Source organism: Brachycentrus maculatus, unplaced genomic scaffold (assembly GCF_059751285.1).
Source record: "Brachycentrus maculatus isolate JH-2025_06_01 unplaced genomic scaffold, ASM5975128v1 h1tg000061l, whole genome shotgun sequence".
Taxonomy (NCBI): domain Eukaryota; kingdom Metazoa; phylum Arthropoda; class Insecta; order Trichoptera; family Brachycentridae; genus Brachycentrus; species Brachycentrus maculatus.
The window spans coordinates 2,062,433-2,083,546 of NW_028280815.1; the positions used below are offsets into that span (position 1 = coordinate 2,062,433).

Genomic DNA, 21,114 nt, shown 5'->3' on the forward strand with positions numbered 1-21,114 from the left:
TGCTGAAACTAGATATAACACAAGATATAACATTTCGTACAATATGTATTGTTATATATATAATATTCAGATAAATACAAATTAGCGTCATTAATACTGACTGGACATATAGCAAATTTATGACAATGTTACTCTCAGATTTGATTATTTAGGATAATGAATAATTATATAATGACAATATAGTGAGGAACTTTTTTTTCCTTATGCATTGTAAAATTTCGAGACATTTGTTTTAGATTTTTATGACGTGGTACATCTGTTGTTTGCACAAAATTAATCATGACAGCTACATCAAATTGGGTTTTTGCCGAATGATGTAATATTATAAAACATATGTGTGCCTGGAATCCATTATAAATGACTGATCATTTTGAAGAAAAAAATCAAGATAAGATTGAATCATACAGTTATCATTCTTCAAATGAAATATGTATTTGCTATCGACATTTGTTATAGTAGAAAGAATTCAATGTAAAATTTTGTTGAAAGTGGTATGAGTAATGTAAATATAAATTTGAACAAAACCTCTTAAATTGATATTGAATCTTATACGAATTATAATTTTCTAAAATTGTACACAAGTCACATTTTCTTAATTTTTCCAAAACATTTCCAAATTGCATACATACTAAACAAACTATTGCTTTTTTTCCTTAGGGGGAAGATTATTCCCTTCTCTTGATAAATTATTTGTTGGATTCGTAATTTACCATATTAAAATTATATATGAAAAAGGTACACATATTTATTTATACCATATTAAAAGTTGTTAAATTTTCACAGCCGTTCAGATGCTGATAACACATTTATTGGTTATTATGCCATGTGTCTTATTTACTTCTTGACAATGTTACCAAACATCTTTGGAAATAGTAATGGTACTCTAAAAGCTCCTGCAATATTCCCTGCGTCTAGTTCAGAAGCTATTTGGCTTCCATTTGGACCCAACACAAGCAATAACAACTTCTTAAAATCTAGTATCGTTATTTAAACAATCTCGCAAGTAAAGATGAAAGTAACTACCAACGCTTTCCAAGTATCTGTCACCGTCACCTAGGCATGTAAGGTACTCAAAATAAATGTATAATTTATACTACCATGTTCATTTATACTACCATGTTCATTTATACTAGCACTACCGTGTTCTAATGCCCAAGGTAGCGACAGATGACTGCTTGGAATCATCAGGACGAGTCCAGGTTTTGACCAGGCAGACCCTTACTCTACCAACCCTCCACTAATGTGTAAAAGTAACTGGTCACAAGTTTTGCATGATTTTGCTCTATTTTTTTTTCTTTATTAAGATATTCGTTAAAACAAAAAGCCATATCGATGCAAAAATTAAATAAATCAAAAATGTTTTTAAAAAAAACTTGTGTCCAGTTGTTTGTACACATTAGCACGGTAATAGCATTAAGAACAATCATGTTTGCCTATAAAATTATTCTTAAATCAAATTCAGTAAATTTTTCATTATTTAAAAATATATGTTTACTTACTAAGATTGTTTACATTAATATGTAAAATTATATAATAAAAATAATATAATATTGTCCACTTAATGCGTATATCACATATACGTATGTTTTACCATCACATGGGCATACTGCTAAAAGAAATATATAAAAATAATCAAATTAGTATACAGTAACTTAGGTTTTCTTTGAAGTTAAGGCTTCCATTTGTAAAACATAAGTAAAACTTATTCCAAAGAGCACAAATTATAAAAAAAAATAGTGTTAACAGTTTTTCAGCAAAAGAAAAAGAAGAACAAGTTCTAGTACAAATATGTAGTAGTTTATGTATTAATTGTTAAATCAAACGCAGATTTTTTGAGTCTACTAAGTTGTATTTTATTGTTAAAAAAACACAAAAATTAATATTGTGACAATTGTTTCGCCTAGTTATGGCATTTTTAAACTTAGAAGACTCAAATCTGCATTTGATTTAACAATGAATACATAAATTAAAATAGAGTTCTACAAATTAAACACCAAATCAATAAATAAAACGAATAGAAGTATTTACACAAGTACGTACATTATAAATACTGTCTAGCAAAAGAATAACTATCTCTTCTATTAAAGCATTAATAAAGAAATATATTCAAGTACTCATTGTTCAAGAAAGAATTATCAACAGTGAGTTTCAAAAAATAAATGATTGATACCTATCGATATTAAACTTATATGTAATACTTTCATATTAAAAATTTATAATCTCGTTGTATTTTAGGCGTATATAACATTGCTCGTTTATTCACATTTAGAAATTCACATTGCTTACTTTGCAGAGTACTGTGCAACATTGGCTGCAGATAATAGTCAAAAGAAAAGAAGAATCCATCGTAACAATATATAGATGGATCGCGTTTCACCATTCAATGCTATGCAGTGGAAAAAGTTGAGTTATAGGAGAGCATAACCAGTATATAACTCTTATTACTTTCGGAACATTCTAATCAATTGAAGATAAACTTTTCTTGGATACATGCAATTGAAGTGAACGAAATTTGATGGGAATTTCGCAGTTACCTAACTACGTCAAGAAAGCTACAGATTTTTAGTCTCTTGAAAAAATGAGTTTTTGTTGATACATACAGGGTTGAGTCGGAGCAGTATCGAAATATATAAACATTTGTTCCAACATAATATTCTTAAAGCGATTTGTTTTTTGTGTTCTATAGAACAGAGTTCCATAACTTTAGGACACGATTTAGAAACCATTCCCATAGAGGAAAATGAATAATATAATAAAGCAAGTACATACACAGAAAAACCATTTTAATAAAAGTTTGATCACAATTACAACCGATACTCGAGGGCTCACATCAGTACTGAACTGGCGAAGAGCTCCCTGGATGGTCCCGGTGCAGGCCGTGTACCTAAGGATGGTGGCTGCCAGGAAACTGGACAGCCGGCATCCACAGCCCGAGTTAGCTGGGCTACTGCACTGATGGAGGGCAGCAGTACCCATCAGAACTGGAAGCGAGCGGAGGCAATGGATGCCAGAACGGTTGCCCAACAGATTACTCCAGGCGCAGCTGCAACAGCCTCAACGACTGGAGTACTGCGGTGCAGAAGGCAACGGGAAACCACTGCACTACTTTCCCAAGACAACCCAATGAAAGCAAGCAAACAAATAGGAAGGCCGTCGAGCGATCCGGTTGACACCCGGCGCCTCTGGGGGTCCGGGCCCCAAGGTGGGAAATCGGTGACCGGGCACATCGGTGTGACGCACCAGGCACCATGTGGGAAATGTGCGACTGGTGAAGCTAATTCCAATACAAGAATATCCGTGCGTAATACACACAGAGTTGGCACCTGGAATGTCAGAGGATTACGCCTGCCAGGAAAGACGGATATTCTAGAAAAAGAAATGACCAACCATAACATACACATATTAGGAGTCTCAGAAACACATTGGACCGAAAATGGACACTTAACAACAGCAAACGGTAATACAATATACTTCTCAGGCAATGCAAATGCAACATTTAGTGGGGTAGCGGTAATTTTAACATCTCAGTTAAGTAAGTCTGTCATTGGATATAACCCCATTAATGACAGAATGATCCACATCAAACTGAACACTCAACCCTGCAAAATGAATATTGTACAAGTGTATGCACCGACTGCCGATGCTCCAGATGAAGTTATTGATCTTTTCTATTCTGCTCTCAAAGAAACGCTGGCTCAAATACCCAATAAAGAAATAACAATGGTTATTGGTGATCTCAATGCAAAAGTTGGATCAAACAGTTACCTCGAAGGTGCAGTTGGCCATTATGGAATTGGCACCCAAAATGATAGAGGTGAACGTTTGATCCAATTTGCTATTGAAGAAAAAATGACAATCATGAATACTTGGTTTAAACAGCACATCAGACGCCTATACACATGGATATCACCGGGTGATAGATGTCGCAACCAGATTGATTACATCATGATAAATAGCCGCTGGAGGTCATCGGTAAGTAATGTTAAAACTTATCCTGGTGCAGATTGCGGCTCTGATCATAATCTGCTGATTGCACAAATCAGAGCCAAGTTCAAAATTATAAAAAGGGATAAGTTTAAAACTTTAAACCTCAATGAGCCAGCAATTAAATGTTTTGGCACAGATATCAGGAAACAAGACGCTGATTTCAACGTAAACTCCTCAGAAAATGTCGAACAGCGTTGGAACAGTCTCAAAGAGAAAATTGTCAAGACTGCAATGAAATATCAGGAGCCGAGAAATGAAAAGAGGAAATCTTGGATATCAGACCCCACATGGGATATGATATCAAAGCGAAAAGCGATGAGAGTAAAAGGAACCTCATCTGCAGAAGCGAAACAAGAATACTCTAGGCTCAATAAAGATATACAAAGACATTGCCGACGAGACAAAAATAAACAAATTTCGGATATCTGTGCTGAGATAGAAGATAAAGCGAATAGCGTCACTACAAAGGATCTTTTCCAAAAGGTTAAACTCTTAACCCGTGCCTTCAAACCTCAGACATGGGCAATAGAGGACCAAAATGGAAGCGTTCTGACGGACATTGGCAGCGTCTTGGAGAGATGGCGAGGTTACTGCTCCGGACTATATGCCGAGACCTCAACAGCAGGAAGTCCTTCCTTTGAGAATCAAACCATGGAACCCGACATTTTGGAAGAAGAGATTCGAAATGCACTGAAAAAACTAAAATGCAACAAGTCCCCCGGCAATGACTGCATACAGGCCGAGCTTCTAAAAGAACTAGGGGATAAGGGCATAAAAACAGTGCTGGATCTCTGCAACCTCATATGGAGAACGGGAACATGGCCTCAGGAATGGGCTGAATCTGTTTTCATTCCTCTTCACAAAAAAGGCTCATCCAAAAAGTGTGAAAACTATAGGACAATAGCACTTATCTCTCACACCAGCAAGATAATGCTATATGTTCTAAAAGCACGATTACACAGTTACATTGGATGGCAAATACCAAAGGAACAAGCTGGTTTTGTGAAAGGAAGAGGAACAAGAGAGCAGATCCTCAACATCCGCCAAGTGATCGAAAAAAGCCGAGAGTTCCTGACGCCAACAGTTTTATGCTTTATCGATTACAAAAAAGCTTTCGACTGCGTGAAGTGGGAACATCTGTGGAAAGTACTCATGGAGATGGGAGTCCCATCCCATTTGATAAAACTCATCCATGGACTTTATGCCCAAAGTAAGGCAATCGTAAGAATCAATGGCATAAACACTGCAAGCTTCCCCACTGAGAAAGGTGTAAGACAGGGATGCATACTCTCCCCTGACCTGTTTAACATCTATGGGGAATACATCATGCGCAGGGCTCTCTACGAATGGAATGGAGGAGTGTCCATTGGTGGCGTAAAGCTGTCCAATATACGATATGCGGACGACACAACACTTCTGGCCAAAGACCCAAAAGAGATGGTAGATCTCCTTAAACGAGTAGAGATTGAGAGCAAGGCACTGGGACTAGAGATTAACCAAAGCAAGACCAAGATCATGATCATAGATCGATCTAAGAAGTTTGGTGATCTCGGGAACTCACTGGAAGGTTTAGAGATAATAAACGAGTTCCAGTTCCTTGGATCTCAAATCAGCAATGAAGGAACTTGTGAAGGAGAGATTAGACGTCGTATCGCCATCGCCAAAAGTGCCATGTCTAAGCTAGACAAAATTTGGAAAGACCGGGGTGTGAGTAACAACACCAAGATGAAGCTTGTCAGGAGCTTGGTCCACTCCATTTTTCTCTATGCTGCTGAAACATGGACTATAAAAGCAGCAGAAAGGAGAAAAATTGATGCCTTCGAAATGTGGTGTTGGAGGCGCATGCTCCGAATTCCATGGACAGCTAGACGCACCAATGAGTCCATTCGCCAGGAACTACGCTTGGATGGCTTGTCTCTGGCCAATATCTGTACCCGACGGATTCTCCAGTTCTTTGGACACGTTGCGCGTGGCAACGAGGATAGCCTGGAACGCCTAGTTGTGATCGGTAGCCTGGAGGGAAAGAGAGGGAGAGGAAGATCCCCCACACGATGGACCGATCAAATTAAGGCAGCAGCAGGCACCTCAGTGGTTGGAGCGCTACGTGCAGCGCAGTCAAGGGATAACTGGAGAAGAGTCATTGCTTCTGCAAGGGTCACAACCCTCAGCAATGAGGATTAAGACGGAGAAGAAGACAACCGATACACATGACAAACAACTGTCGTGTGTAAGGGTGATTCTGTTCGCAGAGGCATTCACCAATATACAGGTTTTTGTAAGGTGCACGAAATTGCCATTAGTTCAGATGAGACATCCATGGACTATAATATTACTCATTTCTGATATCCCAAATATGAGTTGTGATATTCTCACAAGTGAGAGATATGTTATGTGGATCATACAAAAGAAAAAAATATGTAGTCTTTATAACCAGTATTGGATACATAATCACAATGTAATCATAACAAATCTAACAATTACGTTTCAATAAAACCATTACTCAAAAAATAATTGTATTTATTTTGATTAATAATAATAAATATATTTACAGGTTATTTCAAAAAGTCAACACATGTTTATAATGTTGTTATAATAGTAAGAAAATGTACAACCAATGCTTAAATCCTTAATTGAAAAAATAATAACGCTGTTATGATGTTTACTAATACATATTTAGTTGCAAGAAACAATATAATTTATAGTTTTTTGTGCCAATTTGGGGCAGTCTTGTGACAATTTGACAGGGAAATATCTGCCATTAGGCGCTTATAAATTAACTATATAAACTGTATAAAGTAACTCCACCAAACTGATGCTGTACCACTTTGTGCCATATTTGTTTCAATGCCTGAACTATAATTTTTATTTAATAAACATAATTTTTTTAAAAATGTGATGAGCATTTAGAAATAACCGCAAGAATTCTATATAAATAATAATGGATGGAAAACAATTAGATTGAGTTGATAATACTGCACTATGTTGTATACAAATAAGTCCTCTACACTAGTCCCTATTTTGAAGGCGTACTTCATACAATAAACGACTAAGCACCATTGTTTTTGCACTTGATCTTCAATATTACGTAGTCTCCAGACCCCTATATGGACCTAATGGCGCATTGGGCACTGAATCAAATCAACAAGGTATCAACTTATTTATTAATTATATGAAGGCAATGTCTTGTGCTCCAGATTCCCCGATTAAAGACTTTTGATATAGATGATGTAAGTAAAGAATATTACTATTATACTGTTCTGAGGTTAAAAAAAAATGATTTGCCAGGTAATTGAAAAATAAATAAAGCTGAAGGTATAAAGAAATACAAAAATGGCGCAAACTGTGTGCCAGGTGAGTGTAATGAGTTAAAGAAGACAGTATGTGACTACTGTAGTCAGTTCTACTACATATTTTAAAAAAAATTGATAGTGACATTTAATGTTGTCTGTACGGATGTTTTAATAAAAATTTTATTTATGGCTGACAAGTTTTTTTTTCATTATTTGTAAATCTACTAAAGTAGGTCCTCGTATAAATGTTATTTTGTGATTGTCTATTCATAATATAATCTCTGGTGACCCATTTAAAGTTTGCACCTATTTAAAAGATTGTAACATGCAGAGGACTTTGTGTATTTCAAATAAACCCTAAAATATTATTAAAATTAAGTACAGTGACAAATCACTATAAGATTCTTACATATGATTAGCTTATTAAGGACTTGTGATAAATATGTTATTATTCAATGATTATATTGGAATAGTGTAAGTTATTCCTAAATTAGCACTAAATATAAATAATGTATATTTTTACACTTTTATATAGAAAGTAAAGGCAGATATTTGAGTTACTCATTGACTTTGTACAAAAGTGTAATGTGCTGATTGAAGTGTCAACAGAGTTTATCTACAGATTAGATTAATCTTTTTTATTGACAATTTTTGATGAAATTCCATAATAACGATTTGATAACTGTGGTATTAACATATAAGTTACTTAAAATTCTTCAATAAAATCAGTAATATTTATATATTTCTTTTGTTAACAGTTAAATAATAAGAAATTCTACTATGAAAATGCCATTTTGAGGATTGAATGTAAAATTTACCTACAGTAATGTAAAGTAAAAATAAATAGTAAAAAATACAAAATTAGTACGTAAATGTAAATTATATTCCTTTTGATTCAGGAAATATATTTTCTTCGATTTTGAAATCAGTCGTGTCCACATTGTTTTATTGCAAATTTCTGCACATCTCATGGTTTATAAAATTTCTGCATTCTAAGAATTGTCAAAATTATATTATTATAGCAACTAAAGGCAAAATATTTTTCACGCCTACAGAAGTCTACAATTCATACTTGTTTATCCAACTTGGATATTTGTTATATTATCTTTAAAAAATGCAGACACATTATTTATCAATCAGCACATTACCAGCGCACAAATGGCTACTTCAAGATCGACAGTACCATTAATCTAAGTAAGTTTTGGTCCACGCAAACGGATCATCCTTGAGATCATCAGAGTGGAGGGACTTTCCTTGCGCGAGAAGTTCCGCAAATTGGGCCACTATCGGGTCCCGCTGGCACGAAGCCATCGAGATTACTCTACCGGATTCGTTGAAATAAAAAGCTACAAACTTCAAGGCTTCCGCGTCTCCTTCTATTCTCATGCTGTGGTATTTACCGTATCCGCAATAGCGTACAGACTTGCCGAACAACAGGGTCCAGAAGAAAGGCACAGATTTTAGAGGAGTGTCGATGTTCAACATGTTCAAGGCGGCGACGCGTCCGTGATAATGAGAGAGGCCAAAGTGGCCGATGGAGGCTTTTATACCGTCGTGCGAATACACCGGCGCGTAGGCAATATCGCCACCGGCGTATATCCCTTCGATATTAGTCTCCAGTCGGTCGTTGACCGGAATAGATCCATTCTGCTCCATCACGATGCCGGAATCTTTCAAAAAACTAGTGTTAAATAGGGAACCGACTCCCATGATTAAAACATCAGCCGATAAACTGCTGCAATCGTTCAACTCGACAGAAGTCAAAACGCCATTTTCACCGTGGCACGCTTTGATGTTATTGTTCATTTTAAATTGCACACCTTTTTCTTGGAATAGTTTCATTAAGCCCATGCCCACGGCTTCGCCGAATACGGGCAAGAAGGGAACGTTGTCCCTACCGATGACCGTGACACTCTTTGCCTTCCCCACGCAGTAGGCGGCCGCCTCCATGCCGATGAAGCTGACACCCAAAATGACCACATTTTTGTCTTTGTTGACTCCCATCGCGCTGTAGATCTTCCCTCCGTCGGCTACGGTTCTCAAGGTGAACACATTCTTCAAGTCGTTACCGGGAATCGGGAGCAATCTGGACTTGGAACCGGTGGCAATATACATTTTTGTATACCGTAAACTTTCGCCGTCAGAAAGAGATACAGTTTTCTTGTCGATATTGACTTTAGTGACTTCTACTCCTTTGTATACTTCTATATCGTTCTCGGCGTAGAACTCGTCGCTACGTAATTGCAACTTCTGGACGTCGGCATCGAGGGCTTTGGATATCTTGACTCGGTCGTACGGGAGGGCGTTTTCTTTGGTGATCATGACAACGCGTCCGGCGCAGTTGTTTTGCCGCAGAGTCTCCACGAAGGCGGCGGCCGAGGGTCCGCCACCGACCACCAGATAAGTGGACGAGTCCTTGGAAGAGCGCCGGGGACCAGACCTGACGCGATGATTTGATTCCAAATCTGTCATCTTAGCCGACACCTAAAAATAAAATTTTACATATGAAAAAACAAAGTAAGTATTAAAAAGTGGCTCACAAAGATTATCTTTAATAACAGTCATTAATAATTTCAACATGAGCATTTACTAATGTATTAATATGTAAACTGTTTTCACATAACAATCTTGATGGGCACATAATTATGTTCATATTGTATGCAGAAACTGGCTGTAATAAATACATAGATTAAGATCGATTTGTATGAACACTAAAAAAAGTGCTTTGTAAGCAAAAGAGGAGTTTACTGAACTTAATTAACATTAACTATGAATTAGATATTCTCAATATTATTGATATTTAAAGCATTTTTACTTATTTTTTATTTATTTATTTATAATATTAGTATATAAACTCTCACCGTAAGGTGATATACCGTAGGTTATATACTAATATTACTAACATTTTTGTAAAAAAAAAAAGTAAAAAGGAATTAGAACCATGAAAAATATAAAATTATGTATATTTTGTAATAAACAATACATATTTATTGTGGTTTTTGTGGGTAATAAAAATACATAGCTTTTAAATAAAATAAGGTCAATATGATATTTTATATACGTATATATATTTATAGATAACAGTTAATAAGAAAAACAGATTTTAAAAAAAAGTGGAGAATGTATGAAAGGGGTCAACACTCGGAAGGTCATTAAACAGTTTAAACATTTTCCCATGAATGTAAACATTTAACAGTTTATTGGGACTAAACCTGGGATAAATAACCTGAGAGGCTTTAAAATATGGATACCAAATTATACATTCTAATTACAAATTAAGAGGATTGATGCAATTATGTAATCACCGTAAATGTGGATCGCAGAACTGGTTGTATCTGAGGTACAAAATATAATTAGAGTAAATGTAATTTATAACAGTTTTCATCAACTTTCTTCAAGTCTCTCAGGTTGCAAGATGCGGCATTTTCTGATACTTCTTTACTTTCTTTTCCCCTAAATAATAAGTTGATTTTGTCAAAATATGACTAAAGTCCTCTCATGATATGAACTAGAATAAAATCTTGATACTACGAACCACTCGTCTCTCTTTGACCGTAAGACTTAAAAATTTGTAACTCTAAAATATTTTCATTATCTTTTTTAAAACTATATTGTGGTAACAAGTATCTTTTCATCCTTTTATGTTATGTTTCATTAGTATGTGTACAAACACCATAGAAACCTTTCAGGCTTGCACACTTCAGCTCGAGGCTTGGAATAATTAAATAAACAAATAAAATCACACGAGTAATTAATTTGTTAAACTTACTTTGACACTCCCGTCTTGTTCGACGCTGACCTGGTAGCACGGCAGAGAGTCCAGCCCGGGATAGTCCTCTATATCCCCGGTCTTGATGTTGAAGCAGGCGCCGTGCCACGGGCAGCGGACTCTTCCCTTACCCAGCGCCCCCGTGGCCAGCGGAGCGCCGTAGTGCGTACACTTAGCGCCGATTGCCGAGATCTGGCCGTCTTGTTTCACCACCAGCACCTTGGGACCACCGGGACCCATCTCGAGGGACTTCATCTCGTTCTCCTGGAGGTCTGCGGTGTTGCAGACCACGGCTTCCAAGTACTCGGCCACGGGAGTAGCCATCTTGCTGGACTCGGCTGATGAGGATTGTTCCGGAGTCTTACCTGAGTGGGTAAATAAAATTTTCGGATGTTTGTAATGAAATAAGTGCCGAGGAAGTCACTACACATAACTCATTTTGGCAAACTAATGCAAATGGGAAGTTCCTCAATAGCTTAGAATTAATACTTGAATAATCTCCTTCTTTACACTGCTATAAAACATAAACATTGTATGCTATAAGACGAAAAAATGCAACTGTGAATTCAGAAATTGAGTCAATTAACATATTCAACGATATCCAAAAAAAACTGTTTTATGCTTTTTCATTATTTAGACAGATGTTGATACTTTTGAAATTAAGTTTAGAATCCTGACTTCTGTCTAATCATTTATCTATTTGTGTTGCATAGCAGATAGACAAAGTGCCACAGATGTGTGGGCCAGCCAGGGTCAAGGGTTTAAGAATAATTTTGGAAAGGGGTTGAATTATAATTTTGTTTAGGTTTTATGTAAAAATTAAGAAGGAAAGAAAAAAGTCCATAATCGTATTTTTCAATATAATAATAACAATAAAATCTTTCAGTGATACCTTGATTGATCTCTCTTGACAAAAAAAACAAAAGTCTTTTAATTTAGCAAAATTTACTCTTTTTTTAAATGCACAAAATAATAATTAAAAGGTGCCTTCTCATAGCTAGCTGTTTGGGTTATATTTCAAAACAAATATTTAGAGTTGATCTTAATGATAAATATATAATAATAAAGTCAAATAACGTGTGTTTCTACATTTTATAATAAAGTATTGGTTACGTCAATAAAATTGTCCTAAGAAAACCTTCAACAAACTAACTAACTAACTAACTAACCATCACGCCGCTTACCCGCAGGGGTAGGCAGAGAGAATCGAACGCCACACCACTCTGTCTTTGCAAACATTCTTTGCCTCTTCTACATTCATGCATCTCCTCATACATACCCGACGATTATTACGACTCCTGACCCGGCCGCTTTCAAGTATTTGACATACCTGATTGTGCCAAGTTTTTCTCGGTCGTCCTCTGCTTCTTTTTCCAACTACATTCGCTCCATAAATTTGTTTAACCGTTCTTTCTTCACTCATACGCTCCACATGTCCAAACCATCTCAACACACCTTTCTTAATTTTATCGATAATGCTTATCTCAGCCTTACATTCTTTCCTTATTTCATCATTCGAACATCTATCAAACATCGTTTTGCCACACATTCGTCTGAGGGATCGCATTTCGACTGCATTCAGTCTGCTTTCATCCTTCTTTTGCCAACTCCATGCTTCGCTTCCATACATAAGGGTTGGAACCAGAACTCCATTGTGTACTGCCAGTTTAGCTTCCGCTGATAGATTTTTATTTGCTAAAACTGATTTTAGTGCACCATTCACTCTGTTCCCAGCATTCACTCTCCTTTCTATGTCTTTATCAATCTTCAACAAACTAAAAGTCAAATATTTTATTTCCATAAAATTGATATATCAATATCAAGTATTTTAGTTTCTTATAAATATATACCTTTGAAGGCGATCAATAAAACCACTCTATTATTCATGGAGAGGTTCACCCTTCATTTCATGAATTCACTTAAGATATCATTTATAACTTAAAACTGTTTAAAAACTAATTCTATACAAGTATTAATGATACTATACTAAAGACACTTTTTTTAATTGTAATTGAATTCCTGCACGTATTCGATCTGTGTTTTATTGATGAGTCGGAGGTCACATTTGGTGTCCGTCTTAAAAAACACTACTTTGGTCATCGTGGTATTTACTTTCATCCCTTCTTTATTAGCACTTTTAATCTAATTTTATTTCTGATAATATCTATTGTATTTTTGCCAGTGCCCTTTATTATAACCTAAAATATAATGTTTACCCACACACATGTCATGCCTTTGTGAGATCTTTTTTTTATTATTTTTTTTTTGTACTTGTAATTATTATATGTTGCGAAATGCAAAAGAATTTAAACTAAAGAAAATAATAAAAATCCCAAGAGCATTATATGCCCAAGAAAAGGTGTCCATTGTCTGGAGAGCTTGAGCAGAGTACAATCATCCGCGTACTGCAGGTTGCCTATATATATTTCCCTAACTTTTGGTTCTGAATAGTTTCAAATTAAACAATCCTCCATCCAGGCGATAACGCAAACCTATACCTTTGTCCACCAGCTTTCTCTCAACAATAATTGTGAGTGCTGTAGTAAACAGAGTAAAGAGAAGTGGCGCCAGCACAGCCTTGTCTCACTCCAGTTGTTATTTGGAAAAATTCCGTGAGATCATTTATGGATATATGCAAGATCCGAACCCCGGATTATTTTCACATACTGGGAACCACGAGAAAACAATTTTATTCAGGTTTTCAATTCATGTTGAGATGTCAAAAAAAATCTCTTAAGTGGAAAAAACCCAGATTTGTGAGCAAGTATTTAGATACACTCCAAATGTTATAACAACAATAATTTATATTTTTACTTTAAAAAGTGATGGAAGCGCTTTATTTATATTTGATGAGTGAGGTAGGGTAGGCACTGTTTATCTGTCTATATGGAACGTACACCACTGCTCACACAAAGCCAAATGAATCCTCGAGCAACATGGACTATTGAGAATATGAATATGAGAGTGTAAGTATTCTCCAATGGAGTTCTGAAGAGTTGAGAATTAAAAAAAATGCCTCTAGTACCCTCATATTACGTATTTTAAAAAACATGTGTCAACAAAGAGGAAACAAACTTCAAATACCGGATAAAATGAATAATGTTTAAAAATAGATTTTTGTAATAATAAGTGCTAACAAAAGAGTTGGTTGTTTTTCTAAAACCTGTTTATATTACAATACGAAGCTGTTTAAACAAAATAATATTGGATGTTGCACATAAAGTAATATGACTATTGAATTTATTATTCAAAAAATAAACCAAAGACTCTAATTAAAGTAAACATGTTTTATTTATTTCCAAATAACTGCGTACGAAGATTTTAAATCTGGCACAAACATGAATGATCATTTTTATTTTTTGTTTAAAAATAATTATTAATACCTTATTCACAAATTCTGTTAAAATTTGACCTTGTACTGAAAAGACCACAAAAAAGAGATAAACCTAATCCTCACTCTATTTTCTTGTATATTATTGTCGCTTTAAAAAAAATATCAGAAGAGAAAGAAGACAGCTGAATCGACCCCCTCATATCGGCTGTCCAAACTTAAAACACAGTAAAGGACATTTATTTGTAGTAGGTTTTTTTTGCATTTTTGACGTAAATTCTACTTAGTCCAAAAATGCAAAAAAAAAACGCATGACAAAAAATGTCCCTTACTGAGTTTTGAGTTTGGAGAGCCGATATATCTAGAGTTATTTCCCATTTTTAAAACAATGCAATGGGATAACAAATTTGTAATGACAAATTACAAAATAACTCATGATATTAAAATCACTATACATTTTATTATAACTTGATTATAATTTCAACACCGGTTACGAAGTGAACAGTTTCTTCCTCAAGACTAATGACTAATTAATCAATAAATTTAAAACAAAGTTCGTAAGTTTGTAAATAAAAAAATGAAAAATTTCAAAGTCAATGATTCAAATATGGATTATACAATAATTTTAACTTTATACAAATTGATATCTTAAAAAAATTAACTGCATTGTAACATGTAATAAATAATGCTTAGCGTATTTTATAATAGACTAAAAGTAGGTCATGAGTCACCAAAGTATCAAGTTCTTGTGTAGCAAATTATACATAAGGCTATGTCGATACTTTCAAACTGGGTATCTACCTACCGTGGCGCAATGCCACCTGACAATTTCCTATCCAACAATTAGACACTCATTCTAGGAGGCATTGAATACAAAATGTTATAGGCCCATTTAATCAATTTATATTATCAAATATACATAATAATACCTTATGTTTACAAAATGGACTAGATTAGTATATTGCATCAAAGGAAACACAGTAATATTTCAAATCAATAAATTGTAAAATATCATTTGAACTGGAATTCTGGCAAAAATTGCGTTTTATATTTTTTCTTCTCTAACCCTTATTTGCAACAAATGGTGTTATCTTGATTGTTAAATACATGAAGCAAAGGTGATCAGCCTTGCGTTTCAGGTAACAGTCCATTGTATGTATTAAATAAATATTACTGTGAAAAAAACACTAATATTTATTTTTGTATTTGAATATTTGTATTTGAATATTTATTTGTCCTAAAAGAAGCTGTTTGATTTGAAACTGGTCAGTATAATAATTCAGTCCTAATAAGATAATAAAGAAATAATTTTAAATGATTTTTATTTTAAACATTTTGAGTGTGTCCAAATACTTGTTCACAAAATCTGGATTAGCTCCAATTACAGGAGTTATTTTCATATTATTTTTTGACATCTCATCCTTTGATGAGATGTCAAAAGATGTCTTTACATCTCCAGACTTCCATATTCTTCTTCATATTTGATGAGATGTCAAAAAATAATATGTTTTTTTTTGTTTTCATAAGTATATAACAAATATAACAGAAAACAAAAAATATAGAGCATTAATATCGCTACACATTTTGTTTTATTTTTAAGCAATTACAGTGGAACCTCTCATAACGAGCATAATTCGTTCTAGAATCTTACTCGTTAAGCGAAACACTCGCTATGCGAAACATTTTTGTTTTGACTGGCGGAGAAGTCCGGGCTCACAAGTTAATGCCGTGAAAAAGGGACTTGGCATTTCTCTGTAACCGGTTATGCGAAATGTTGCTTGTTAAGGGAGCGACTTTTCCAGTTTTTTTTCTCGTTACGTGAATTACTAGTTATGAGAAGTTCCACTTTAAATCAATCTGAAATGCAGATAGAGCATGGAATATGTATTTGAATGACTCTCCAAAGAGCTCTATTGAGATACTTTTAGTAATCAATAGTAAAATACTACCTCAAGGACGCTACTCATGTTTTTTTTTGGAAATGTTAAAAAAACCTAATAAAACACTTTTTAATAGCAAATCAAACCTTACAGCTCAGATGACCTCTGCAACAAATGGAAAACTAGATTTCCACTACACTTATGGAGGTTAATAATTATTAATTTGCAGTTAAAACTGAGAATAATTCAAATTGATATAAATTACAATTTACACACGCACTTGATATCTAGATATCAACCTGACTGGAATGAATAAATGCTAAACGTATTTACACATCGATCGCCTTGTGCGTAATGAAGAAACCTTGGAAGTTCTATGTTAAAAAAGGGGAGACTAAATTGATTATTTCTTAGTCCATTAACCTTATTTACAAATTAGATAGTTAAATAATATATTTCTGCGGTCTACGGTCACTTACCACACGTTTCCTGTAAATTATAAAAACAATGACTTCCGATAGTTACCAAAGTAAACATGGTGAAAATTGGTGGAAAAATATTATAAAATTATCTTGTCAAATAAAAACCGCTTCCGATTGGTAGAACTCAAATTTAGCGGTGACGTGTTATCACATAGCAAGATCATTAACGTGTATTACGTGATCTCTATATAAAAAGTGCACATTCTCGAGTTATGGATATAACCTAAAATTTGGCAAGACTGCGGATAAAATAATAAAGTATTGATTTGTGTTTTGTTATACTCACTTTTGCTGCAGTTTGAAGCACACGGCGTATTTTTTGGAGAAAACGACTTTGAACTCGAAGAACCCATTCTCTGGAATTTGTAAATAATGCAAATCTTTGAGTAAAGTAAAGCGTCAATACGGCATTTCACAGAGAGCGCTTATGTCAAACTTGAGTGAAAATGATTTAACCAACAGGTGTTGCAAAATGTACGCGACTCACAATGCCAATAATACTGAGGCGGTGATTCACAAGTGCACTTAAAAACTAATATTTTTATTCGTAGAAGAATGTCAGTCCAGACATCGAAATATTTATCTCGTTTGACAGTTTGTAAAAATGAATAACCACGCGCGGCAGCTTATTAACAATGCCTCCTAGATAATAAAATTTTCAATGTAATAAGATTGCTTTGGGAACACCTACCTATCTAAGATATGTATCCAAGTAAATAATTTGTAACTATGGCGACGAAGAGTGAAGATTGAGCGATTTTATGGACTTGTGCTTTATTATAAACAAACGAAAATCCTCAAGAATAATAAATTCTCAATACTTATGTCATACTGTCACACCAATTGGTTGCATTAAGATCCCACCTATCGTCGATGTAACTTTTTTTGGAAATAAAAACTTTACCAGAAAAGTATGGAAGAAAATATTATATTGAATTGTAGGCAGTACATAGAACACATCAGAATGGCGTTCTGGGATCATTCTTCGACAGATTTTCCAACTTGAAACATAAAAAGATAAACTTGGACAAAGGTTTGTCGGGCGAGCATTGAACAAAACCATTAAATTTATTACAAACATTTGCAGGAAATCACTAAATTAAATTTATGTCAAGAACTGAACATGCATTTTTCCAAATGGTAATAATAACAAGATAAGTTCTGGCACCTTTTTTAACATACAAATAATGACTACAGGTACCTATAACTTGAAAAGGCGCATACCTGATCAAAGTTAAAAAATATTTATAATCATAACTTCTTTAAACCCTTATCCGCACCCCGATGGTGCATAGGGCACTGCATCATATAAGCGCAGTGTCTTGATCGTGAGCACACGAAGGCTGATCAGCCCTCCGCTTCAGGTACCAGTTCAGGTACCAGTCCAGGGTACCGACAAATGTCAATAGAAAAATTGTATATTGATTTTGGGGACACGAATCTTACTAAATATGTAAATAAAAAAACATATATCCCTCACTCCTTTCAAGAACGCCATAAATAAAAATATATGATTTTTCAGGAGAACGCTTTAAAAGTTACAATAACTTTTCTTCAAAATGCAAAAACAACACTTTCTGCCCAGTAGCGGGTAAATATTAAATTAATAATATGCCTCTTTTGAAGGGATATAGTACATTTTTTGGGCATTCCGAAAACATACACAACTGAAAATTGACGATTTTTGATTTATGACGTTCTTGAAAGGAGTGAGCGATATGTATTTCAAAGAAAAATTTTAAGATATTCTAACGATTTGTATGTATAAAATATATACATTACCACCTAAAATCAGGTGCCTACTAACTACATACTTTCAATGGGGGGTAATGATAAACAGTTTACCAATAACAGCAGCTTAGACGTTGATAAACCCAATACCATATGCACGGGGAGGCTACACTAGGCACTGATTTTGCGAACTTTCTATTTCGTTCTCAAGGCCGAAATCGGAAATTCACAAAGCTTTTGACCGTAACACAATAATTTATCGACGACCTTATAACTACTTATTTTACGGTCACTAAAGTTATTTAACAATTGCAAGAATTGACCGGCAGCCGAAGAACTCACCGTGAATGTCGTTATAACTAAGCGAGAGGTTTGAAATCTTACGATTACCGGCGCTAATTGGAAGAATCGTCGCATGGCAGTCCAATTATTATCCTATCACTCCCACAATAATCTGCCGGTTATCGAACCTTTTTAGATAACAAAGCTTTAGACAAGAAGTGTTTCAGATAAAATTTCATTTTAATCGTTCACTATACACACAGACCACGCTTTCACGGCTAAGCCACGGCTAAGCTATTTACGTTCACTTACGATTCATGCGCAAGCAATATTGTTTTTGGTGACAATTGTCAGGTACTTTTACGATTAAAAATAAACATATTTAATATTAAATAATAGCCTCAAAGGACTACAAATTAGTAGTGTATAAGTTATACAAGCTAGTACGAGTACGGATATGCAACCACGAGTGCCCTAGTCATAACTGATATTAATAGATTTATATTATCCACTGACACTTCGTGATGGAATTGCATTTTTAATTTATTATTAGATTAAAACCAATATTTTTAGCTTTTCCACTTTTTTATTTGACCAGCGACCGGGTTTCGTCGTTACCGACATCATCAGACCAGTCTGATGATGTCGGTAACGACGAAACCCGGTCGCTGGTCAAATAAAAAAGTGGAAAAGCTAAAAATATTGGTTTTAATCTAATAATAAATTATAACTGATATTATTACTTACCTATTATATCTCCTTCGCTTCACTTCCCATACGGCAGTAATGACATTCACCCTGAGCTAACTCATTGAAGTCATTTGTATCCCATCAAATATATTTTACTCCTAAGTCTGTAGTGCAGCGCTGCCTTCATGTAGTTGGCATTGTCGATCCCATATTCAAAAGGAAAAAGCAAATATAGTTTGCGTATCTTATGTAGTCTTACGAGAATCCAGTAAGAATATATGTTGTATGCTGGATAGCGTACTGGTAATTAAAATATTAAAAGAATAATAAATTTGGATAATTTATACAGCGCCATTTTCGTAAAATACTACCTCAAGGGCGCTTTGGAATGGATGAATTTGGATGGAAGTATCTTACCTCCTAAGCTGGAAACACACTGGTATCTTGGAGTCGGCACAGTCGGTGACAATATACAAAAAAAAAATACAAATCAGGACTTTACCACCTTTAAGACCGCATGTAAATGTATGAGATATACTATGAGGCTAAACCATCTACATTTTCAGTTTTCTGGATTTTTTTTTTAACTCCTGGAGTTCCACAAAAGCTTCAATTGTTTCGTGGAGAGTTGGTGTCTGACCAGTCCATATCGTCAACATCCCCGGCAGAATCATCTTTAGAATCACTCAAAACCATTCGCATAACCCGAGGACCTCTTACTTCTAGCTTCTCTAATTATTTCAGAACCACTATCAGAATCACTATCGACTACACTGTCTCTTCTCTCAATATCACTATAGGATCTTCTGAAAAAATATCCAAAAAAATTCGGCCAACATACTTGAAAGCGGCCGGGCCAGGAGTCGAAATAATCGTCAGGTATGTATGAGGCGATGCATGAATGTGGAAGAGGTGAAGGATATTTGCAAAGACAGAGTGGTGTGGAGTATTCTCTCTGCCTGCCCCTGCGGAGAAGTGGCGTGATGGTTAGTTAGTTACTTAGATGTCATTGAGTTCGACTACTTAAACCTGCGATAACGCGGGGCCGGTACCAGTCAGTTCAAATTTCTGCAAATGCGGGAACGGTCATTAAAGTGTTATTAAGCCTGGTCATTGATAATTTTTCATCAGACTCTATTTCATAGTTTTTGAGATAATTTGCAGCATGTTTCAAGATTAGTAGTGGAAGAATTACATTTTGCCTCCAACCTTGTGTTTTCAATAAAGCATCCAAGCGGTTTTTGATTTAGTTGACTGTATTTGGAGTCCACAATTGACAAGCAAAATTGATCAAAATCTTAGTACAAATGTACTAAGATTTATAACATTTGTAACCTTTAAAGGTGGAGACTGACCAGAGCATTTCGTTGTAACATAACTTCGTTGCGGCGAGCATCCGACTTCGGGTGGAGCACTCGGAACGCTGTACTGACTATACGAATGCTCGCATCGGAACGTATTATAAAGAGGTTTCTTTCTTGCAGTCAGCAAACTGGTATGAATAATCAGATGGGAGTTACTGAGTGATGAGATTGGGTGTTGACTGACAATTCATTGTGTCCGTACATATCAAAACAAACCAAATCTACAATTTTAGTATTTTTGTTTTTATCGTAAATTTCTGTAGAATGTGCTATTTTATTTGCATTTTTATAATTTAGAATTTGAATTA

At 34.9% G+C, this 21,114-nt stretch overlaps 1 protein-coding gene across 6 annotated transcripts; it reads right to left on the minus strand.

Annotated features, from left to right (window-relative positions):
* Positions 1-6,204: 6,204 nt before the first annotated feature.
* On the minus strand, positions 6,205-19,624 carry LOC148311576 (apoptosis-inducing factor 3). Of its 6 annotated transcripts, none has more exons than XM_088256398.1 (4): positions 19,500-19,624; positions 17,026-17,095; positions 11,047-11,411; positions 6,205-9,761 (listed from the first exon to the last, which is right to left on the minus strand). In XM_088256398.1, the coding sequence occupies exons 2-4, from the start codon at positions 17,090-17,092 to the stop codon at positions 8,463-8,465; spliced, it is 1,731 nt and encodes a 576-aa protein (XP_088112524.1). In that variant the 5' UTR covers positions 17,093-17,095; positions 19,500-19,624; the 3' UTR covers positions 6,205-8,462. The 6 variants fall into 6 exon arrangements, with proteins under 6 accessions (XP_088112524.1, XP_088112520.1, XP_088112519.1 ...); XM_088256394.1 differs by lacking the exon at positions 19,500-19,624 and adding an exon at positions 18,585-19,085; XM_088256393.1 differs by lacking the exon at positions 19,500-19,624 and adding an exon at positions 18,813-19,082.
* Positions 19,625-21,114: the final 1,490 nt, after the last annotated feature.

Coding starts and splice junctions, on each gene's coding strand:
- LOC148311576 (XM_088256393.1), bottom strand. CDS start 18,887: ATGCGACGATTCTTCCAATTAGCGCCGGTAATCGTAAGATTTCAAACC. Junction 11,412..17,025: donor TGCTTCAAACTGCAGCAAAA/GTGAGTATAACA, acceptor TTACCCACTCAG/GTAAGACTCCGGAACAATCC. Junction 9,762..11,046: donor AACAAGACGGGAGTGTCAAA/GTAAGTTTAACA, acceptor TTTTATTTTTAG/GTGTCGGCTAAGATGACAGA.